The following is a 23881-nucleotide window of genomic DNA, read 5'->3' on the forward strand; positions in this document are numbered from 1 at the left end:
TACCCCGAAAGCTGGGTCTTCCTCCGGGCACCATTTCTGCATAGCTCATCCTGGAGAAGGCCGCTGACACTTTTACATCCCAGGGATCTCAGGGCTGGGAGAGGGGCTAAGGTCTCCCTACCAAAGCCCACCTCAGTTGCTACTCTACCTGTTCTTTTTTTTTTTTTTTACCTACTCCAGCATTTATTGCTTTTTAGATTTTTTTTTCCATTTATTTTTATTAGTTGGAGGCTAATTACTTTACATCATTACAGTAGCTTTTGTTATACATTGAAATGAATTAGCCATGGATTTACATGTATTCCCCATCCCGGTCCCCCCTCTCACCTCCCTCTCCACCCGATCCATCTGGGTCTTCCCAGTGCACCAGGCCCGAGCACTTGTCTCATGCACCCAACCTGGGCTGGTGATCGGTTTCACCCTAGATAATATACATGTTTCAATGCTGTTCTCTTGAAACATCCCACCCTCGCCTTCTCCCAGAATCCACAAGTCTGTTCTATACATCTGAGTCTCTTTTTCTGTTTTGCATATAGGGTTATCGTTACCATCTTTCTAAAGTCCATATATATGTGTTAGTATACTGTAATGGTCTTTATCTTTCTGGCTTACTTCACTCTGTATAATGGGCTCCAGTTTCATCCATCTCATTAGAACTGATTCAAATGAATTCTTTTTAATGGCTGAGTAATATTCCATGGTGTATATGTACCACAGCTTCCTCATCCATTCGTCTGCTGATGGGCATCTGGGTTGCTTCCATGTCCTGGCTATTATAAACAGTGCTGCGATGAACATTGGGGTGCACGTGTCTCTTTCAGATCTGGTTTCCTTGGTGTGTATGCCCAGAAGTGGGATTGCTGGGTCATATGGCAGATCTATTTCCAGCTTTTTAAGAAATCTCCACACTGTTTTCCATAGTGGCTGTACTAATTTGCATTCCCATCAACAGTGTAAGAGGGTTCCCTTTTCTCCACACCCTCTCCAGCATTTATTGCTTGTAGACTTTACTCTACCTGTTCTTTGTGAAAACACTTGCTACTTTAGCATCATGCCATTCAGCTGTATTGACCTTTGCCCCTCCTCCTGCTGTCACCTACAGACTACAGAACAACCTGCTATATTCATCAAGGACTTTGGTACTTGGCTCACAAGCATCCTCCTCCCTTTCCCCTCTTCAAGTTTTGCCATCACCTGGCAGGGGCGGGGGGAGGGCAGCAGATTTCAAAGGCCATATCAACATCCTGGCTGTCTTCTGTACTCCATTTTGGCACCCTACTACCGTGGCCACACCCTGGACCTTGTCATCACCTGAAACTACTCAAACTTCATTATTCCACTTTGTGAATATAATTCTTTCATTCAACTATTTCCAAGATCTGGGTTCTCTGATTTCACTGGGACCTCCAGCCCATAACACTTTTATAATCTCCTATGCAGTTTAGGGTCTATGGTCCACCATCTCAATCACTCTTTCGCCAGGATCCTCAACTTCCTTGTCCTTTGTCCTTCCACTTCATCCACCTGATAAAATTCAAACTTAGATCAACTTAATTCACCTTTCTGCACCCACCAGTAGATGGCCAAATATTGTTGGGGGAAAAATACATAGCACACAACCATGCAGACTGCTGTTGCAATAAATTAATGGTCTCCAACCTCAAGAGAAGGACAGATGCTGAAGCTGAAACTCCAATACTTTGGCTACCTGATGCGAAGAACTGACTCAATTGAAAAGACCCTGATGCTGGGAAAGACTGAAGGCAGGAGGAGAAGGAGACAACAGAGGATGAGATGGTTGGATGGCATCACTGACTTGGACATGAATTTGAGTAAACTTCCAGGAGTTGGCGATGGACAGGGAGGCCTGTCGTGCTGCAGTCCATGGGGTTGCAAAGAGTTGGACACGACTGTGTGACTGAACTGAACTGAACCTCAACAGGGCTCATAACTTCCCAGAAATCTGTAGGCTAGCCCAGTCAACCTACTTCCATTCTCCAAGGCAGCTATTTCAATCCTCCTCTGCTCATCTCAAATCTTGCACTCCATCTCCAACCTCTCTCTCCCTGGCTAATACCATGGTCCTACTACACAGAAAAAATAGAATCCACCAAACATGAATTTTCTCAACTTCCTGCTACCAAATCTACTATTGTACTAGTCTTACATACTTCCTTTGTGTCACAAGGCAGATATCCCTCGAAGTGAATTCTGCCATCAATGCTTTGGATCCCCAACCTTATTCTTTACCTGCGGGCACCACTCTGTTATTTCCTCTTCCCTATAATCTTCTTCCTCTTTGCTGGATCCATACCAACCTCATTTCTCCCATATGAATAAAAACCTGTCTCTCCTTCCAGCTATCACCTCTCTCTTCTCCTAAAGAGCCAAACTTCTTGAAAGTATAGTCTTCACTTCCTTACCTTCCCACTTACTTTTCAGCTCAATGTAATTTGACCTCTGCTCCTGCAGTTCCACTGAAACTGCCTTTACAACCACTTCCTTGTTTCTAAATTCAGTGAATCTTTTTAGATTTTATTTATCTTGATTAGTAATCAGCCTTTAACATTTTTCTCCTTGGTTACTGGAAAAGCACGTTCTACTACTGATTAATGAACAATTGTGGATGAGATGGCTGGATGGCATCACCAACTCGATGGACATGAGTTTGAGTAAACTCCGGGAGTTGGTGATGGACAGGGAAGCCTGGCGTGCTGCGATTCATGAGGTCGCAAAGAGTCGGACACAACTGAGCGACTGAACTGAACTGTAGATACTTCACCTCAATTACCTTTGCAGATTCATTCTCCTTCGCCAGAACCTCAAACACAGGTGCTTCTCAGGGTTCTGTCCTAGGCTCTCTCTTCTTTTAAAAATGTTTATTTCTTTGGCTGCCCGAAGAAATAAACTCCTGCATGCTCAGTTGTGGCATGAGGGATCTTTAGCTGCAGCATGAAAACTCTTTATTGTGGCATGTGGGATCTAGTTCCTGACCAGGGATCAAACCCAGGTCCCCTGCACTGGGAGCATGGAGTCTTAGCCACTGGACCTTCTCTTCTTTCTCTACGCAGACTCTCCAGGCAAGCCAAACAAATCAGTCCAGTGTGTGACTGCCATCTTTAAGACACTACAGACTAAATATTTTAATTTCCAGTTTAGATCGTATCTTGCAAACTCCAGTCAGGCATACTCAGCTGCCTCCTGGACACTTCCACTTGGATATTCCACTGGCACCTCAAACTCACCATGCCCAGAACTAACTCTTTCCTAACAACTCTCCTTTAGGTTTGCCCAAGACAGGAATTTAGACATTCTTCACTTTTCCTACTTACCCCACATCCAACCAGTCACCAAGTCCAGTTCTTTTAAACTCATAAGTGTCTAAGGAATCCATCCTTCTCTTCAATCCTGTTACCTCTCCACGCTTCAGGCCACCATAATCCTTTCACATGACTGAAACAATGTCCTAAACTGGTCTCCCTCCTTCTCCCAGTCTCCAATCCATTCTTTTCATTGATCTTTCTAAAACATTAATCTGATTGTTACTCTTTTGTTTAAACCTCTGCAGCCTCCCCATTGTCCTTAGAATAAAGACTAAGCTCTGGTGCTCGGTGGCATAAAATGCATTGGAAATATTTTTCCATCAGTAAGATCTACCCATAAATTCAGGGTTGAGTGTGGCATCAAAGACCCTCCAGAATCTGGGCCTACCTATTCTTCCAAGGTTGCTCTCCCATTAGTCTCTCCTCTGGCCAGAAGATGCTCAGAGTTCCTGGCACCAACCCCTCACTTTCCTCTTTGAGCCATGCAAGGACTCATGTCTCCACAAGTCTTTCAAAGCCCAGCTCAAGAGCCATCTGCACTGCCATAAATTCCCCTTCTCAATCTGACCTCCTAAAATCCTTAGGGTCTGCTCTTCTTGTAGTATTTATCCCTCGCATAGTATTAGAGCTGGTTCACGCGCGGTCTCTCTCCCTCTCCTTTTAAGAATTACGGAAGTGAAGCGAAGTGAAAGTTGCTCAGTCGTGTCCGACTCTTTGCGACCCCATGGACTGTACAGGGAATACTCCAGGCCAGAATATTGGAGTGGGCAGCCTTTCCCTTCTCCAGGAGATTTACGGACGTCAGGGTCAAAAACAATCCTAACTAGAGCCCGCTTATGTAACAGATGGTAAGTAAATATTTTTTAAGTGCGTGGATAAATTTAAGAAAACTTTACTCCCTAACCCCTTATGTCGCGCACGACCAGGGCACTCTCCAAAGTCTTCTCCAGAAGATAGCACCTCCTTTGCATTCTACCCATCCCACCACTCAAAATCAGCCTCGACCAACTGGGTGGACCACGGGCTGGCACGCACCACTGTGGCCGTTTTGTATGGTTTTTCTACCTCCATCCCTCGGAGCTGCGGTTGGTAGAGGTCGGTGGAAGAAGCTAGATGATGCAAGTCAAAGGGCACTGTTGTCCGTTCGGTAGGATAAGACTCGGTTAAGAAGGGAAACCCTTCTGATCCCTAGAAAACGCAACTCTCCCACAGACCCCCTTACCTACACGGGAGGGTGGGGACTCTTCCTAACAGGCGCCTTAGCTGGCCAATACCTAATCCAGACAAAGCGAGCTAGCCAATGGCCGGGGGCCAGAGATAGAGCAGGGCGGGGCATGGTTGCCAGGGCCTAGCAAGCGGGGTACGGCGAGAGGCTCCGAGAGACACTCGGTGGTTGCCAGGGATAGAGGTCACAGAGCGCGGCTTGGGGATTGGGTAGCGTCGAGGGAGGTGGGTGCTGATTGGGCGGTGCCCAGGAGTCGCTTGGGTGAGGTGCAGGCGCGCGAGCGGGAGTTCCTGCCGGAGGCCTAAGCTGACGGCCGGCTCCTTCACCATGGCTTCAGCCCAGCTGGACTACACCATCGAGATCCCGGATCAGCCCTGCCGGAGTCAGGGTATGGAACGAGGGTTGGGTCCTGTCGTGGGTAGGTGACCTAAGGAGTCCGTGGGTTGCAAGCCCAGTTGTGGCCCCGCCCCTCCTGCGGCCCCGCCCTCTCGCGGCCCACCTCCTCATAGGATCCGGCTGGTCCTTAGACTTGGTCGGGTCCAGAGAGCCCCGCCCCTTAGTAAGCCCCGCCCCCAGGGCGCTTTCCCTGTCCGAGCCCCGCCCCTCCGCGGCGTCCACACGCCCCCCGCCCCCCACCAGGTTGGGGCTTTTTTTCCCTGTCTGTTTAGTTCTCAGGTCCAAGATTTCGCTTCTCTCCCAGTGACTGAAGGCTGCCGAGGACAGGGGACATCCTGATTCCTTTGTTTGGAATCGGGTTTCCCACTGCTATTCTTTCTTGGCGGTTGTGCTTAGGGGCTTCCACTCGTTATATTACATCCACTATTTTTCCCAGGGTCCATGGAAAAGCCCAGGACCTAGAACCTTCACCCTTTCCTCCTCTGCACTCTCCTAGGCAGTATAGTTAGCAGAGCCGTCTCTGCTGTGAGTTAGAAGTCGGCTCAAATCCCGACTCCTCCTTTCAGTAGCTGCGTGACCGTTGGTAGGTTTCCAGCTCTTAACTTCGGTTTCCTCATCTGCACAGTTGGGGTACCAACAATAATCTCCCTCCGACGGTGGTTGGTTGTACAACTGAGATTGTGTAAAGGACCCAGCATAATGCTTGGCACTGAGTGAGTTTAGTGGTTAGCTTTATTTTCCTCCCTACAGTCATATTAGAGAAAGGAATGTGGCAGGGCCACAGAATTAGTAGCCTGTAGAGCAGGTCTGGATCCCTGGTAGTGTGAGTCGGATTGGGGTTCCACAGAATAGAAAGTTTGGCCCGGGTTGGGAGTGAATTATGGTAGAGGAGCCTTGTCATACAGCCCAGTTCAAGCTCCAGGTCTTGCCTGTCTTACTCCACATCACTTTCACACCGCCAGTCTCACCACCAGCTGCACCTCACCTCTTCTGCCACCCCAGCCATCTTCCCAATGCAAAGCTTTGATCTTACCACTATTCTAGCTAGAACCCTACAGTAACTCTTTTTTTGCCCTCAGGATAAATCAAGTCCTGATTTCTTAGCATGGCATTCAAAGTCCTTCATCATTTAGCAGCCCCTGCTTACCTCTTTGTTCACTATGTCCTTTCACTGTTCGCTTTAAGTTTTGTGTTTCGGCCTCCCTAAGCTGCTTGTGAGTCTCCACACCCTTCCTGCTTCTCTCTGCTCCTGCTGTTTCTTCTGTCTGGAATGCCTTTTCCTCTCTGCTGCCCGACTCTGCCCGCTCCCATGTCTGGTTCATCGTTAAACGCTTCTCTCAGATATGACCTTCAAAAGAGCCTTCCCAGACCCCTTGCATAGCAGCTTGTGTTCTTTGGATCGGGTCTAAGAGGGGAGTGCAACCCTTAGGCTCTTGCCAGAGCAGGTAGCCCCAGACCAGTTGTGTTTCACTGAGCTGGATCTGTTAGCCAAGGGCTCTTGGTCTTATAGATGTAAAAATGCTTTTGAAAAGTCTTGGCATCAGTGGGAGATGAAGTCAATTAATATTTTTACCGTTGGGGACTTCCCTCGTGGTCCAGTGGCTAAGACTGCAGGCTCCCAATGCAGGGGGCAGGGTTCGATCCCTGGTCAGGGAACTAGATCCTGAATGCCACATCTAAAGACCTGGCACATGCTGCAACTAAGACCTGACACAGCCAATTAAATAAAATATTAAAAAACTATTTAAAATAATCTTTAAAAAGATTATTGCCCTTGGAGCACCTTTAGTTGCAAAGGCCTAGAGCTGCCTTCTGCGTGGCCAGGAGGGCAGAAGTTTGTTCCTCAGCCCCAGTGGGCAGCCTTTGCATTTCAGTTCTACCTCCTGCTCTTCTTTGGTTTTGGCAAATTATTGAACCTCTCTGAGCCTCAGATTCCCCAACTGTAAAGTGAAAGTGATAAGAGTGCCTACCCCACGGCATTGTGAGGGTTAATGAAGTAGTGACTGACATGGAGCAGGTGTGTGTGTTCCTGTGTGTGTGTGCTGCCTGACATGTGCTCTGTCAGTATTATTTCTTCCCCTTGTGGCTCCCCCACTGCTTCAAGGGGCTGGGTCCTAGAACTGGAAGAAATCTCAGGGGGCCATTTTGTCCTGCATCCTTCTCCTGTCAGGAGAGCTTGCTGTTAGCACCAGACCCTTCCCTGACAGGATGTGTGTTGTGTTAGTGTGTTAGTCGCTCATTCGTGTCCGACTCTGTGTCCCCATGTACTGTAGCCCGCCGGGCTCCTCTGTCCATGGGATTTTCCAGGCAAGAATACTGGAGTGGGTTGCCATTTCCTTCTCCAGGGGATCTTCCCAACCCAGGAATTGAACCCAGGTCTCTTGCATTGCAGGCAGATTCTTTACTCTCTGAGCCTCTGGGGAAGCCCTTCCTCCCAAATATCCTGGCCTGTTGGAGGCAACTGTATTGTTAGAAGGCTTCCCTTTCTGGAGCCACAATAGGCCTTCCTGTCACTTCTGCTTTCAGGTCAGCATTAGCTGTGTCCTGTTCGTGGGCTAGTTGCTGGTCACCTCAGAAGTGACTCACACACAGACTGCCTGCAAGGAGCTGTGGTTCAGGGAGGATTGAGGATTTAGAAGCAGGTGGTTTCACAGTGATGTGGTAGCTGCAGGGCTAGGAGGTTGTGGTGGGTACAACACAGAGCAAGGTAGTCTCTCTTCCTGTCTTTTCAAGATGACAGCTTCATCTCTTTTCTCCAAGAGAAGTACCCCCAGGGCCTTCAGCTGTTCCTCCTCTGGTGTGGTTCTAATAACCCTTTCCTCATGATTGCCCTTCAGCACTGGCTTTGGTCCCTCATGCCTTTCCCTCTCCACGTGCGCACCCCAGAGCCAAACTCGAGCCTGTAGGACCCCTCAGAAGGAAGTGACAGCAGTGTGACCCCCCGCGTCTCTTTGCTTCCTGTGTGTAGAGAGCTCCCCTCCAGGCTGCTGTGGCTTCACAGAGCGACAGTCTTTGGGGGTCGGGAGATTGTCTCTCTTTTGCACTTACTGTTTAAAGGTGGAGAAATGTGGAAGATGGTCATATTTGGTTTCTGGAATTGCGTTTCCCCCACACCTGAGCTTTAGAGGCCACAGAGCCTGGCACTGCTGTGAGCTGATAGAGAGGTGAGCGGCTGCTGCTGGCACACAGGTGGCGGGAAGGCAGCTGCAGATCTGGGGCCCTTCATTGCTCAGGGTCCTTCTGCTGGAATTCCCACCAGGCAGTTATCTGTGGCCGACTGGGCCTAACAAGGATCGTCTGCCTGGTCCTTTGCCAAAGGTGATCCCTTGACCTGGCATTCCTCCCTCCCCACCCACTCTTCTTTGACCAGTTGTCCCCTCACCCTCCTAATGAGAGCTGGGTATTCTCCTCTCATTTCCTTGGGGAAGGTTCTGTCCTCAGGGCCCCCAGTGTAGGGATCCCTGTCGTGTTGTTTGGAGGGTTTTGCTCACTGTTGCCAGAGTCTGGCAAGGAAGATGTGCCCGATGAGCTGAAGGGAGACGTTTGGCAGCACTCCGGCCCGCCCGAGGCGCTCTGCCATTCAGGCCAGGGTGGCGCTGCCCCTCCTCCGAGCCAGAGACTGGTCAGCCAAGTCCTGCCCCAGGGCCCCTCTGCGGCTTGCACAGGCACTTCTTAAAGGCATCCTGTTGCTCTCATGTTCTGTAAACAGTTTTACAAATAATTGATTTACAAAATTAGTGGGGCTGGGACAAGGGGCTCACTCTTAGCCTTCTGGGGAGTCACAGAGAAGGCAAGCGATAGGTTTGCTGTGAGCCTAGGCTTCATTGTCAGTCTACCCTTGGCCTGAGCACTGGCTGGAGTCAAAGAAATGAAGAGCTTGTCTTGACCCCGAGGAAGTTTCTCCCAGCGCCAGGGAAACAGTATGGGGTGGACCATAGTTGGGACCACCACGGTGGGCTGCAGGGGTCCGCTGGCCTCCTGGAGAAGAGTGACCCACGCTGTGGATAGGGAGCAGCAGAAAGTGCAGGCTGGGGCATGGGGGACTGGGAGGGGCCCAGAGGAGTGGGGCCTTGGCAGGAGGCCGAGATGTGCTCTCAGGAGCAGGGGTGAGAGAAAACCTCAAGAGCTGTCACACCAAAGAGGCCTCACAAGCCTGGCTGCCGAGTTGAATTAGACTCTCTTCTTGTCTGTGTGAACCCCAGGGGTGCTTTTTTTTTTCTTCTAAACAGAGGAGTTTTGTTCATTTTTTGAATCATGACCTCTTCTTTCATTCATTAATAGAAACCCTTCCTAATTTGTCTGCTTTGTGCCAAGCGTCATGCTAGGCCCTGGATCTGAGCTCCAGACCTGAAGGACCCTTTGCCTGAGGTCTCTGTGGTTTCTGTTGGGCTTACACTGTTGACCACGCCCTGCTCACACGCCAGGTTCACCAGGAACCCCTCATATGATTTTATTACTCTTTCGACCTCCTTGTGAAGTCTGGAGTACTCTTATCCCATCTGACAGATGAGGGACAGGAGCTCAGGGGAGGTGAAGTGTCTTGTCCCAAGTCATCCCAGGTTCCAACCCAGGAGCCTCAGTCCAATGCCTGTGTATGCATATTTCAGTTGCCATCAGGAAGTGCTGCCTGAATACAGTTCCATTTCTCGGAAACAGTTAAGGACATGCATGAAGAAAGAGATGTCCATTAAAGTACTTTTATAACAGCAAAAGATTAGAAACAACATCGTGTCCAATAATGGGAGCTTGGTCACCATAAATTACAAAACATCTATAGCTGCTCTGTAGCCACTAAAAAGAATGGTGTAGAAATATATAAACCGACAGGGAGAGATGTTCACAATATATTGCTAAATGGAAGAAAGCAGATTACAAAGCGGTATGATTCCAATTGTATAAGATATTCATTTTCTACTTTTTCTACAGTGAGCAGGCATTCATCATGAAGTAATAACTTCAATTCATTGAACTCTTTCTCTGTGCTAGGGTAACATGCTAAGCCCTCAGTAGTCATTTTCTTGTTTAGTCTTATGTACTGTTATCCTCATTTCGCAGTTAAGAAAATTAAAGCTTAGAGAACTAGCTCAAGGTCTGTTTCATGGTTATTAGTGGCAGAGACAGATTTGAACCCAGATGGGGTTTTATATGGTAGGTACTCCTAGATACCATGCCACTCTTCTGTACTATTACTCCAAAAGATTAAAAAAGTAAATTTAAAATGAAGTAATTTGGTTTAAATATAGGAACTCTGACTCTAGAAAGTATTTCTTGGGAGTAAAGGAAATTGAGGATCCTTTGATTCTTTTGCATTTTAAGAAGAAAACATAGTTCTTTGTATTCTGAGTCCCGCTTGCTGATGAAAAGCACATATTGTTCCACAAATCCTTTTTCTTTGTCAGCCTTTTCCTTTGTCTTCCCCACATGCCCCTGGGATATACACAATCTAATTTATGCTCCAGTTTTATGACTTGAACTGTTGTACAATATAGTATGTATCTGTAATTCTTGTATTATCAGTGTCAGTGTCATTTGTTGAGAAAAGTCCAGAGGACAGAGAGCCCCTGAGATTAAATTGTTTTGTGGAATACTTAAGAAGTGTCAGGCTTGAGAAGCCTTGCCAAGGGACTTCTGGGCATCCATGATCTCTTTGACTTCTCAGCCACTATTGACTCTGCTGACTCTGCTGACCCTCAACCTCTTTTTTTTAAAAAAAGAATTTTTAACTCTCATTGCAAAAGTGATACTTAGGGATTTTTAGACTGTGAATTTAAAAAATCATGAAAAAGAAATTGCCTCTAATCCCAGGAATGATTGCTATCAATATCTGATGCTTTTTTTCCTATGCATAATATGTGTAGGTGTGCATGTATGCATGTACATAGGATTCTGTTGTACATATTCTTTTGCAACTTGCTTTTTTGCTCAGTGTGTTATTATTAATTTTTAAAATAATAACAATATTGAGATATAATTCACATTCCATAAAATTCACCCTTTTAAAATGTGTGATTCATTGGTTTTTAGTATGTTTACAGGATTGTACACCCAACAGCACTATTTAATTTCAGAATATTTTTATCATCTCCAAAAGAAATCCTGAACCATTAGCAGTCTCTCCCCATTTTCCCCTGCCTCCAGCTCCCGGCAGCCGCTCATCTGCTTTCTGCCCTATGAATTTGCCTATTCAGGACATTTCGTATAAATCATATAAATGGAATCATATAATGTGTGGTCTCTGTGTCTGGCTTCTTTCATTTAACATATGTTTTCAAGGTTCACCCATGTTGTAGCAGTGCTTCATTCCTTTTTATCACCAAGTACTAGTCCATTGAATGGATATACCACATTGTATTCACCCGTTTACAGGTGATAGGTATGTGGATTGTACCTACTTTTTGGCTGTCATGAATATTGCTGCAGTGAGCATTCATGTACAGGTTTTTGTATGGACATATGTTTTCGGTTCTCTTGGGTCTTATACCTAGGAGTGGAAGTACTGGTTCATACGGAAACTCCATGTCTAATGTTTTTGAGGAACTGCCAAACTGCTTTCTAAAGTGAATGTACCTTTTTGCGTGCTCACCAGCAGTATATGAGGGTTCTGAATTCTCCTCATCCTCAACACTTGGTGTTATCTGACTTTTTGATTATGGCCATCCTGGTGGATCTAATGTAGAGTCTCACTGTGGTTTTAATTTTCATTTCCCTGATGACTGTGATGTTGGACATCTTTTCATGTTCTTATTGGCCATTTGTACATCTTCTTTGGAGAAATGTCTCTTCAAATCTTTTGCCCATTTTAAAGTTGAGTTATTTGTCTTTTCATTGTTGAATTGTGAGTGTTCTTATGTATCCTGGATACAAACCCTTATCAGATACATGATTTGTAAAAATCTTCTCCAATTTTGTCAGTTTCCTCAACTTTTTGATGGTATCCTTTGATGTACAAAAGATTTTAATTCCGGTGAAGTCCTGGTTTATCTGTTTTTTTCTTTTATTCCTTTTACTTTTAGTTATGTCTAAGAAACCATTCCCTAATCCAAGGTCACAAAGATTTACTTTTACATTTTCTGCTAAGAGTCTTATAGTTTTAGCTCTTACATTTATGTCTATGATCTGCTTAAAATATTCCTGAATATTTCTGTCATAGATTAAGCATTTTTCTTTCCTAGAAGTGGAATCACTAAGTCAAAGATTGCATGTTTTTGAGGCTTTTGCTACATGTACCAGAATTTTTGTGATTCTTTTCTTCCTATCGCTTCCCTCCCCCTTCCTACTTGTCTCCCACTGCCCTGGTTCAGGCCTTTACTATCTCTTGCTTTGCATGTTACAGTCATCTCTGACTTATTCCTAATGGGACCTTTCAGTGCAGTGGATAAGCACCGTGGCATGGTGGTGATGGTGCTGGATGGTATAGATGAGGGGCATCTAGCCCTGTCTAGTGATTTAGGGGAGTGGTGAGAAGGGGCTAGAGAGGGCATCAAGGGGAACTTCTTGGATGTCAGCAGTGAGCTGACTCAGCAGGGGGCACGGGCATTAGCAAAGCATAAACATGGATTATCAGCATCTGGGCTGGGGAGTGAGGAGCGTGTGTGCGGTCCTGGAGGCAGGGGGCAATGTGGTGTGGTGGTTCAGAGGTGCATGCTGGCTCTGCCACTTCCTGGCTTTATGTTTTTGGGGAGAGAGACTTCTCCTCTCTGTGTTTTAGTTTTCTCATCTGTAAAATGGGGATAGCAATAATAGTTAACTCCTCGAATGGTGGAGGGACCAAATGAGGCAGCATGTGTTGAGGTTCTGACTTTGGTGGCCAGTCCGTGAGGAGGAGCAGGTGGAAGAGGTCAGTGCTGGATCTGTTGATGTACAGAGAAAACCAAATGTACAGGTTTGGAGCTAAGTGGAAAGATATTTGGTTAAGACTGGGGGCTTTGTTTTTTTTTTCCCCCCACCCAGGGCCCAACCAGCATAATGGTGTTGAGCTGGTCTCTAAGTGTCACCACCTGGGTTTGGAATCTAGCTTCACTGCTTGTTAGTTGTGTAACCTTGACCAATTATTTATTATCTCTGTGGCTTAGCTTTTCATCAGTAAAATGAGAATAATAACAGTACCTTGTTCATAGGATTGTTGTGAAGATTAAATGAGTTGATATATAAAGTGCTTAGGGACTTCCCTGGTGGTCCAGTGGTTAAGACTCTGTGCTCCCAATGCAGGGGGCCAGGGTTTGATCCCTGGTCAGGGAACTAGATCCCACATGCTGCAACTAAGACCCAGTACAGCCAAATAAATATATTTTTTAAAAAGTGCTTAGAATAGTGTCTGACGCAATTCTCTTTTTGCTGTTATTGTTTTTCTTGGTGATGGGAAAGAGGGGAAGATAGGGGCGGAAGGAGATGCGAAATTCAGAGAAGTTTGTGATGGTTTAGGACTGAGGTGGTTTTGATTGCCTGTGCAAGGCCATGTCAGTCCTGGTGTAGAAATGGGAGACGGGGCCAGTGCCTAAGTCTCCAGTGCCTGAGGGGCAGCGGTCAGAGGCTGGGAGATGTCAGCAGCGGGAAGGGGAGAGGGTGGTGACCAGTGGGAGGAACATAAAAGGAGCAGGGGCTCTTGCAGAGGGTGGAGGAATCACACGATCTGGATGTGGCAATAAATAACAATAGCCATAGCAATTACTTTTATTACTCTGGAAAGGGCAATGGGTAACAAGAGGAATGCCAGCTCTTTCTCCTTGGATCCATCCTTCACTTTGCAGGCACGTGTTCATTCATTCAGCATGTTTCTGCTGAGTGCCTGGACGGGCCAGCTACAGTCCTGGGCACCAGGAATGTGGCACTCAGTGTGACAAACCTGGTTCCTGCCTTCAGGGACCCCGCTGGCTGAGGGGTAACAGATGTTATTCAAATAACTGTGCAAGTCATTAATCAGTATAGATTGGATCCTGCCACTCCCCCAGTTCCAGAATCTATTCGCTCTCCACTGCTCTGGATAAAATCCTGACTCGTAAGCATGGCTTGGGGGCCTTGCAGGATCAGGCCCCCCAGTCCCACTCTTAGCAGCTCTCTTGCCCACTGTTGCTCCCTCATCCAGGCTTCTAGCCTCCCAGGACTGCTTGCTGTGCTGCAGAGTGACTTTAACATCTCCATCACCTCCTACCCCTGCTCATGCCCTCTTTGCACCTGGCATGCTCCTGTAGTCCTTCAAGACCAGCACAGCAAGCATGTCACCGTCACTCTCTCAGCCATGGTCCCAGAGCATCTTGGACTTTTCCGGATGATAGCACTTCATGCCTAGAATCGGAATGGGCAGCGTGGCTCCAGTGGGAGGAGGTCATGACAAAGCTCCAAGTTAAGAAGGGCATGGAGAAAGGGGTCCTGGGAGGAGACTGTGTTGAGGGAACAGGAGATGCCCGTGGGTAGGAGGGGCATCTTGTGGTTCAGGAGGGGCAGCCTTGAGTGCCTGGCTGGATTTGGGGCACCAATTCCCTCCTTTTAGGAACCTTACGAAAAGCTTGGGCTCCGGGAAGAGGCAGCGTGTCCATGTTCTGAGTTTCTTCATGAGAGGCGTGTCTGGTGAAGTCATTCCTACCTGAGTTGGTGAATCCAAGGGTGCCAGGAAAATCTGATGTGGAACAAAGTGGAGTTGTAGAGCCCAGCCGTGGTGGGAGGGGCAGGTCAGAGAGCCCGTGGAAGTGTCTGAACCTTCCCTGTCTGGGAATGCGCCACGACTGCTGGTCAGGGCAGTCACCAGGGGATGTGACCTCCCTCAGCCTCCTTCTCTCTATTTGAGATGAACCCCCTAGCCCTTTGCTGATGTTTTGCTGGTGGTACCTGGAGGGGAGCACCATATGGAGGTGCTAGGGGAGGGGAGACCATACTCAGACAGTTGCACAGAAGTTAGGGATCCTCCCTGGGGCAGGTCTCAGAAATCCAGCAGCTGGACGTCAGATGGTCAAAGGTGGATCCAAATGGTAGCTGTTGATCACCACCCGTGAGGTGGCTGCAGCCCGAGCCTTATGGGTAGCCATGGCCAGCAAGGTTAGCCTCTCCACCAGAAAAGCCAGTGCAGACGAACCACTGCCCTGGCCAAGGACCAGGCCAAGAAAGGTGGTGACAGTATTTCGAGTGGCCTGACTTAGAGCTGTGGAACCATCCCTCTTGCTGGAGGCTGAGGTCACTGTCAGGGGAGCCTGGGAGGGCTGGCAGGGGTCAGCATGGGACTGAGGCGTTGGCAGCTCCTGCTCCAGGCTGAATTGTAGCCCAGCCCGGGATCCCCATGGGCTCAGGCAGTTAATCTCCAAAGGCCAGAGTCGCCACTGCCGGAGAGCAGAAACACTGAACTTTTCAATCACATTAATTTCCACAGGAAATTGTTGTCTTCCTTTTGTCCAAAGGTTAGTGATTTATATTTACCAGCCTCTTAACTAGCCTTGAAATTTACTGTTGCCAGGTCACCACCAGCGTCCATAAATCTCCGGGTGGCAGCTGAGCATAGCCAAGTGGCTTGATCCTTGGAAGAGTAAACCCTGGCCCTTTCAGGAGGGCAGATAACTGGCAACAGACAGTCCCTGCACAGAAGTCACCCCAAGGGGTGTGAGTACTTCCTTGGTGGGGAGAATGAGGGGAGGCCTGACTGGCAAGGTTGCAGGGAGGCCTCCAGAAGCAGCCATGGAGGGGGCAGCTGGCTTGTGCCTCGGCACATCAAGGAAGGAGATGTACTTGTGGTGGACGGGGCTGGCAGCCCGGAACGCCTCAAGCAGGTTAGTTAGGATGGGGAGTAGGGACCCGGTTCCCAGCTCTGCACTTCTTGTGTGACCTTAAACAGGTAACTTAACCACTCTGTGCCTCAGTTTCCTCATCTGTAATAATATTTCCTGTAGTGTGCTGTGAGGATTAAATCTCAGTAAATACTGACTGTCATTCTGCTCCGTCAGGACAGGGTTTGGGTTGGTAGGTGCCCCCAGAGTCGGTCTGCCTCACTTCCCCACCTACACTGCCCTATCGGTTTCTCTTTAAAACCCTCTTCTTCCGTCTGTCCATGGAATTAGAACAGGGGCTGGCCAACTTTTTTCTGTAAAGGGCTGTACCTTAGACCTTAGACTTTGTGAACTGTGTGGTCTTTGTTGCAGCTACTCAACGCTGCTGTTTTATTTATTTATTTTTTTCCATTTATTTTTATTAGTTGGAGGCTAATTACTTTACAACATTGCAGTGGTTTTTGTCATACATTGAAATGAATTAGCCATGGATTTACATGTATTCCCCATCCCGGTCCCCCCTCCCACCTCCCTCTCCACCCGATCCCTCTGGGTCTTCCCAGTGCACCAGGCCCGAGCACTTGTCTCATGCATCCAACCTGGGCTGGTGATCTGTTTCACCCTAGATAATATACACGTTTCGATGCTGTTCTCTTGAAACATCCCACCCTCGCCTTCTCCCACAGAGTCCACAAGTCTGTTCTATACATCTGAGTAACGCTGCTGTTTTAGCTTGAAAGCAGCCATCAGTTCAGTTTAGTCGCTCAGTTGTATCCGACTCTTTGCGACCCCATGAGCCGCAGCACGCCAGGCCTCCTTGTCCATCACCAACTCCTGGAGTGCACCCAAACCCATGTCCATCGAGTCGGTGATGCCATCCAACCATCTCATCCTCTGTCGTCCCCTTCTCCTCCTGCCCTCAAAGCAGCCATAGACAGTATGTAAATGAGTGAACTGGGCTGTGTTCCAATAAAACTTTATTTGTGGACATTTACATTTCATGATTTTCACATCACAAAATCTTCTTTTGATTTTTTTCTAAAGCTATTTTAGAATGTTAAAAGCACTTTTATCTTTAGCTCAAAGGTCATATGAAAACAGATCATAGGTTGAATTCAGCCCATGGCTTGTATTAATATCTGTGGTTTGCTGATCTCGGGATTAGAAAGTGAAATTGCATGGAGGAAGTGTTTTTTTTCTTTTAACTTTTCTCACCTGGGCTGTCTTTGAGCGAAAAGCAAAGCGCCGGCAGGTGGCTTTTCCCGTTACCCCGCAGTGCCACCTGAGAAGCCTAAAAGCCAGTTGAAGTGAAGGACAGAGGAAGGAGCCCCCCGGGCAGCTGAGGCGCGGGGGCTGGAAGGATGCCTAGGCCTGGCCCCTGGCGCTTCCCTGCCAGCAGCTCTGCATGGGCCGGTCACTCCATCCCACTCCCTAACTGCAGGGCTGACAGTGCCGCCCTGCTTGTGTTTCAGAGAACAGCCCCGACCAAGATGGGAAGGAGGCTGGGACTCGACTCCCTTTGGTGATTCTCTTGGGTTGGGGAGGCTGCGCCGACAAGAACCTGGCCAAGTACAGCGCCATCTATCACAAAAGGGTGAGTACTGCAGGCGTGTGGACTCCCGGTGCGCTGGGGCCGCTCTGCGGGGGGCTCTCTCCGCCTTGGCCGCCCTCATCTCCAGGCTGCCGTGGAGGCTGACCACCAGTCAGGGGCCAGGCAGGCCTGGGAATGGCACCAGGACTGGCCTGTGAGGAAGACGCTGGGCCCATGGGGACTTGGGCAGGATTATTACCCTTTGCAGACAACTCTGTGGCCTGGTCTATCCCCTCCAGCCCCCTGACCTGCTCCCTTTTCCTTCCTCCCAAAACCCCACGGTGGCAGAACTTCCCCACTGTGCTCCCAGCTGAGGTGTCAGCCCAGACCTCAAGTCCCTCTGGGATGGTGCTGCCTTTCTGGGCAGCAGGAGCCTGGGTCGGGTATGCTGGGCATAGCATGGACTCCTGGGGCTTCCTCCTTGTATTACTAGGAGAGTTTCTGTCCTAGGGTTGACCATGGCACCTTCATGTTTCCAGGGTAGAAGGGTCTTCTGGAGAAGAATTCAGGCCTGAGGTTTCCTTGCTTCATCTCAGGCCTCACGAGAGTTGGATATAGAGGTTGTGGTGATTGGAGCGAGCCTTGGGAGGGACTCTTATACCTGAGTACCCCTTTCACAGCTTTGGCCACTGGCCTGGCCCTGCCCTCCTCACCCAGGCCTCCCAAGGGAGGGAGGCAGTACAGACCACTGCCCCCACCCCCCAGCTGGAAGCCCTGCACTGAGGGGGAGTGGCAATCACCTGGGAGAAGGACCGGCTAGGGCCCCTCCCCGCAGCCTCCCTCCACTGACCCAGGTCTGCGCTGTGCCCAGGTGTGTGGTGGCCCTGCAATAGGAGGGAGTTGGAGGCCTCCCCTCAGCCAGCAAGCCTGGTGTCCTGGTATCACCTTACTCCTTAAGTAGTTTCAGCTGCTTCTGAATTCCACTCCCTGGGCAAGGCTACTTTGTCTGGCTTCTCCATTAGACGAAGATCCTTGAAGGCAGGCGGAGGCCAAGAAATAGGTGAGTATGGCCAGAATGGAGGACAAAAGGAAGGGCAAGTGTGAAGAGATGAGGCTGGGAGGGTCCTCAGGGGATTTAGGCTGGGGTGTGATGTTGGACTTGTGCTTCTCAGAGTCTTTCCCTGCCAAGTGGAAAAAGGATTGGGGAAGCCAGGTCCGGAGGCCACGAGGTGAGATTGTTGCGGTGGCCGGAACCTTGAGGCTGATGGTGCTGGTGGAGGGAAGTTGATGAATCAAGGGGCTTGTTAGGAGGCAGAGTGATCGGTGGATGAGAGACGGTGTGGGCACAGGCATAGGTGGGGATCCAGGGTAATGCCAGGTTTCTGGCTGCAGCAGATCCCTGGTAGAGGTAGGTGTGTCCTTTGAAACAGGGAGCACTAGGAGAGACGCCATAGGCTCTGGGCTGGATGAGATTCCTCCAGGGAGTGTGTAGAGAGCAAGGAGAAGAGGCTCAGGTCAGAACACAAGCTCTGAGGAGCAGGAGATAAAGAGGATCCACTGTGGGAAGGAGGAGAGGCCACAGGAAGAGAAGTAAACTCAGGGGAGCATGATTGAATCCAGAGGAAGAGAGTCTTAGGGAAATGGGCCAGTGACAGGGAGAGAGGAAGGACATTCTTGGGGTGGAAGTCATGGGGAGAAAGTGAGGGAGTGGAGAGAGAAAATGATCCCAGGGAAAGCAGAGGTGTTGAGGGGGCAGGGCTGCTTGTGAGGGGTCACCTGGGAAAGGAAGGGGTGCTTTTACCTTCTGATCAGGAGGATGAGATGGGGGTAGAGAAGAAATTTTTCCAACCTCAAACTCCTAATACTTCATTATTTAAAAGAAAATAAAAGCATTATATTCTACCCCTCAGAGATGACCTCTATTTAACATCAGTATGTGTCCTTTCAGCTTTTTTTCTGTGTGTGTCTTTTCTTTACCTAAATAAGATTTCTTTTTTTTTTTCCGATTGAATTCAAAAATATGGAACGCTTCACGAATTTGCGTGTCATCCTTGCGCAGGGGCCATGCTAATCTTCTCTGTATCGTTCCAATTTTAGTATATGTGCTGCCGAAGCAAGCACTAAATAAGATTTCTTGAATACTCTATTTTTGTATCCTGCTTTTTTTTGGACTGTGATTCCCACTGTCCCATGTTAATATATTTTAATCTCATCAAGTTTCCAGTCCACAGTCAGATTCTCTGATAGTCACTAAAGCGTCCTTTACCGCTGATTTTCCTAAACCACCAGCCTCCAATCCAGGATCACCCATTGCATCTTATTATTTTGTTCCTTAAGCCTCTTTTGTCTAGAACAGTCCATTCCCCCCCCCCCCATATTGTTATTGAAGATGCGGGATCTTAGTTCCCTGATCAGAGATCTACCCAAGACTCCTGCGGAGTGTGGAGTCTTAGCTACAGGACCACCAGGGAAGTCCCAGAGAGTTTTTCTAAGAGCTCGTGATACCAAATGCTGCTGGAAGGAAAGTACGACGGGCGCTGAAAGGCGTCATGGGATGGAGCCCTTCGGGAGGATGTGGGCGGCCTTGGTCAGAGCAGTGCAGCCGGCAGAGTGGAGTCCATGGGAGGGGACCAAGGAGAGAGGGTGACGGTCAAGGTTTGTCTAGGAAGGTGAAGAGAGGGTGGGACAGACTTAGCGGGGAGCATGGTGTAAAGGCAGAGGCTTTAGGTTTTTTTAAATGAGATCGGTTTGTGCAGGAATCTGGAGCGAGGAAGAGACTGAGAGTACAGGAGGTGAGGACGGATGGAGCAGGCTGGGACTGAGTGAGCGCGCAGATGGAGATGGATGGCTTCCAGGGAGAGACAGGAGACTGGGATCTGACAGGCGCAGGGGCTTCTGGGAGCATTTGGCTAGAAACAGCAGAGGTGGAGGCCTCAAGGTGAGGCCCAGGGAGGCCCCGTGAGCACACTGCACAGGAGTGTTGGGCGTTCGTAAGGCCCACTGTACGTGTGCTCCCACCAGCGACCTGGAGGTAGAGAGCACACACGCCCTCAGAGATGGCAGGTTCACAGGCACGGCTGAGTTCATGCCTACACCAACAGGTAGTTCTGCGTGGGAGTGCTTCTGGGGAGGAGTGTGTGTGTGCCCGTGCATGTGTGTGCATTCCTGCAGGTGGTGTGTGTGCTTGTGGGTGTGCTTTGGCAGTTGTGTGCACCTCACAGGTGGTGCAGTGGGTACTCTAGTGTGTACTGGGAGTCATGGGCACCTGCATCTAAGGGGTGTGAGGTAGAGAGGCTGTGTTTTTTTGTTGCTGTTGATTTTTTTCTTTTTTTTTTCCATTAGTTTTTATTAGTTGGAGGCTAATTACTTTACAATATTGTAGTGGTTTTTGCCATACACTGACATGAATCAGCCATTGATTTACATGTGTTCCCCATCCTGATCCCCCCTCCCCCCTCCCTCCCCATCCCATCCCTCTGGGTCATCCCAGTGCACCAGCCCCAAGCACATGTCTCATGCATCCAACCTGGACTGGCGATCTGTTTCACACTTGATAATATACATGTTTCGACGCTGTTCTCTCAGATCATCCCACTGAGAGGCTGTGTTTAGTCCCAGGAGTCGCGTGTGTGTGGTGGTGGTGGTGGTGTGGAGTGTGTATTCATTGGCAGTGTGTGTGTGTAGGTTGAAGGTGGGTGGAAAGACATTTCACAGCACCCTGGGGAGTTGGAGCAGAGCTCTTTGTGAAGTTTTCCAGAGCTGTGGGCCAGATGGCACCCATGACCCCTCGCTTCTGTCTTGGGAAGGGTGGTCAGGTCCTCTAGGGCCTTGGCAACAGCAGAGGTGGGAGGAGCTGGGGCTCATGCGATCATAGTCAGCCAGAGGGGAGGAGGTCAGGGGGCTGTGGCAGGGTAACCTCAGCTGACTGTCTCTTTCTGGCTCTGGGTCATTCAGGTACTGCGCCCATATAATTTTCTCCTTGTTATTATTCCTGCCACCACTAATGACTGCTCTTCTTAGCTGGAACTCTGTGCCAAGTGCTGTTTGGAGGCACTGGAGATACTTTTTTTTTTTCATTTAATTATACTGTAATCCCATGAGATGGATGTTGTCCCAGCTTACAGAAGGGAACACAGATTCAGAAAGATGAGTTAAATTCATCTATACTGTTTATAGATGCTGGTCACAGGAACTGAGCCCAGAACTGTCTGACCCCAGGGCCTGTGTAACTCAGAGTCCCCTGACAAAGAGCCCTGTGTCTCTGGCACGCGTTAATGGCAGAGGGTTAGGACTCAGGGTGGCTTTGGTCACCTTCTCTAATTGGCTTAGAAGGGCATCTGTGTGAGGACCTTGAGGTGTACTTTGACCCAGGCATTGAGGGATACAGAGGCCTAGAGATCTTTTAGCTATTTTAGAATTTGAGGAATAATGCATTTACTGTACTTGGAATTTCAGGGAGAGTGAGGAGTGATCCCAGGCTTCAGGACCAGACAGGACCCTGCGAGGAAGGTGGCAGCGGCCAGAGACTGCGGCCCTATGGGCTTGGCTCACATGTGGCCTCTAGTGGTCAAGGCTGGGCCTGCAGGCTGTGTCTTGGATGCTGGGTCTCCTGGGGGTACCTGCTTGTCCCTGGGAGGCAGGGACCCTGCAGAGCAGAGCGGCTGCAGCAGGGTGTCGCCAGGCAGTGAGGCCTTAGTGTGCCAGAGTTGATGAGATGAGGGTACAAGGTCATGGGTGGGAGGGAGACAGCAGACCAGAGTGAGAAGGCTTCCTTCTGGTCAGCCCAGAGGTCTCCAAAGCGAGCTCTGGGCTCTAGGCCTCAAGGGCTTGGCCAGCATGAAGCAATTATTCCACAAATGGGCCTGGAGTGGACCTTCCCCTCTGTTAGGCACCAGTGTCTAGGAGAGGTGAGCATGCACCTAGGCTGCAGCAGGGCCTGGAGGACTTCCAACTTATGGGCCTGTGGAAGTGAGAGCTGCTGGACCCCTCTGACCTTAGCTGGTCCCTGCCTCTCTGCCCTACACCATCCCCGAGGACCAACTGGGCCTCTCTCCTCTCCCCAGGGCTGCATCGTGATCCGATACACAGCCCCCTGGCACATGGTCTTCTTCTCCGAGACCCTGGGCATCCCTTCACTTCGTGTCTTGGCCCAGAAGCTGCTTGAGCTGCTCTTTGATTACGAGGTTGAGAAGGAGCCCCTGCTCTTCCACGTCTTCAGCAATGCTGGCGTCATGCTGTACCGATATGTGCTGGAGCTCCTGCAGACCCACCGGCGCTTCTGTCACCTGCGTGTGGTGGGCACCATCTTTGACAGCGGTCCCGGTGACAGCAACCTGCTGGGGGCTCTGCGGGCGCTGGCAGTCGTCCTGGAGCACCGGCCTGCCGCACTGCGCCTGCTGCTCCTGGTGGCCTTTGCCCTGGTGGCCTTCCTGTTCCACATCCTGCTCGCGCCACTCACCGCCCTCTTCCACACCCACTTCTATGACAGGCTGCTCGACGCAGCCTCTCGCTGGCCCGAGCTCTACCTCTACTCCAGGGCCGACGAGGTGGTCCTGGCCCGGGACGTGGAGCGCATGGTGAAGGCGCGCCTGGCGCACCGGGTCCTGGTACGCTCTGTGGACTTCGTGTCGTCCGCACACGTCAGCCACCTCCGCGACTACCCTACTTACTACACTACCCTCTGCATCAACTTCATGCACAGCTGTGTCCACTGCCCTCCGCACCTCACCTCTGCCCCAGAAATAAATGCCTGACTCTTCCCCACAACCTACATCCATGGGTGGGGTCCTCTACTGGTACAGCTCCCTGCAGCTCTTGGGGTCTTTGCGGTCCTCCCGATAGAGAATTCCCATGGGCCTCTGCCCTGGGGGACCATGTCAGTCTGTTTACCCCAGGATCCTGGGGGCAGTAGTGCCTGTGCAGGTCTCTGCAGGAGCCTTGCAGCGCTTGTGTTTGCTAAGTGCAGCAGTCAGACTGCTGATGCCTGTGGCATTTAGGCTGTGAAGGGTTAATAAAGCTGGGGGTAGGGTGAGGCTGAGCCCCAACAATGATCTTTGATTGCTTGAATGGAAGGTGAGCTTTGTAGGGAGGTGTTGGAAGGTAGGGGAAGGCTGGGGCAGGGGCTGTGATCTGTGCTCCCAGGACCTGGAAGGGCAGGCTTTGCCCCCAAGCCGGGAGCCACATCCCCTAGGATCCCACTTGACAGTCCACTCAGGCTTCTCATTGCCAGGGAGTCTGAGGTGGAAGCCATATGGGGAGCTGACAGGTGGGGGGTGGTCTGTCCAGGATCCACTACACTTTGCCAGGAAGCCACTGGACCCAGGGAAGTTGTAAGATGTGTGTGGAGTGGGCAGATGGTGTGGGGAGCAGGAAGACAGCAGCATCAGATGGGAGCTGGGACAAGCTGAGTTAGGAGTCCTAAAGACCAGAACCATTGGCCTTCATCTCCTTGAGGGAAACTCACTTGGATCCTCTGTAGACAGGAGCAGTGGCTTCAGCCTTAGAATTCTGTATCATCTATCATCCTACAAGTCACTGCTGCACAATACTGGCACATAGTAGGCATTCAATAAATATTTGTTGATTGATTGAGCTTACTGTGGTGATCCCTTCCCAGGTGGTGCTGGTAGTAAAGAACCCGCCTGCCAAAGCAGGAGAC

At 49.7% G+C, this 23881-nt stretch overlaps 2 protein-coding genes and 1 non-coding gene across 8 annotated transcripts in view; 1 reads left to right on the top strand and 2 right to left on the bottom strand.

Moving 5' to 3' along the window:
- ARMH1 (armadillo like helical domain containing 1) overlaps nucleotides 1–4679 on the bottom strand; it is a 60662-nt gene extending 55983 nt beyond the window's left edge. For 2 of the 4 annotated variants that reach the window (XM_070468270.1, XM_020897465.2), the window contains exon 1: nucleotides 4359–4679. The gene's annotated coding sequence lies outside the window, so the exon portion shown is untranslated. The remainder of the gene's footprint in view (nucleotides 1–4358) is intronic. The other 2 variants (XM_020897466.2, XM_020897464.2) reach the window with 2 other exon arrangements.
- Nucleotides 4680–4776: 97 nt separating this feature from the next.
- Nucleotides 4777–23814, top strand: TMEM53 (transmembrane protein 53). Of its 3 annotated transcripts, XM_020897467.2 has the most exons (3): nucleotides 4777–4936; nucleotides 17165–17286; nucleotides 22287–23814. In XM_020897467.2, the coding sequence occupies exons 1-3, from the start codon at nucleotides 4876–4878 to the stop codon at nucleotides 22974–22976; spliced, it is 873 nt and encodes a 290-aa protein (XP_020753126.2). In that variant the 5' UTR covers nucleotides 4777–4875; the 3' UTR covers nucleotides 22977–23814. The 3 variants fall into 3 exon arrangements, with proteins under 3 accessions (XP_020753126.2, XP_070324372.1, XP_070324373.1); XM_070468271.1 differs by lacking the exon at nucleotides 17165–17286 and having other exon boundaries at nucleotides 4849–4936; XM_070468272.1 differs by lacking the exons at nucleotides 4777–4936; nucleotides 17165–17286 and adding an exon at nucleotides 18199–18283.
- On the bottom strand, nucleotides 19238–19344 carry LOC139035408 (U6 spliceosomal RNA). Its single transcript, XR_011488055.1, has one exon. It is a non-coding gene; the product is annotated as a U6 spliceosomal RNA (small nuclear RNA).
- Nucleotides 23815–23881: the final 67 nt, after the last annotated feature.

The sequence above is a fragment of the Odocoileus virginianus genome, chromosome 5 (assembly GCF_023699985.2).
Source record: "Odocoileus virginianus isolate 20LAN1187 ecotype Illinois chromosome 5, Ovbor_1.2, whole genome shotgun sequence".
Lineage (NCBI taxonomy): Eukaryota > Metazoa > Chordata > Mammalia > Artiodactyla > Cervidae > Odocoileus > Odocoileus virginianus.

Bases quoted from the DNA above. Each gene is read 5' to 3' on its own strand.
- TMEM53 (XM_020897467.2), top strand. From the start codon at position 4,876: ATGGCTTCAGCCCAGCTGGACTACACCATCGAGATCCCGGATCAGCCC. The intron at 4,937-17,164 runs GTATGGAACGAG...CTTGTGTTTCAG, and splicing joins TCAGCCCTGCCGGAGTCAGG to AGAACAGCCCCGACCAAGAT. The intron at 17,287-22,286 runs GTGAGTACTGCA...TCCTCTCCCCAG, and splicing joins GCGCCATCTATCACAAAAGG to GGCTGCATCGTGATCCGATA.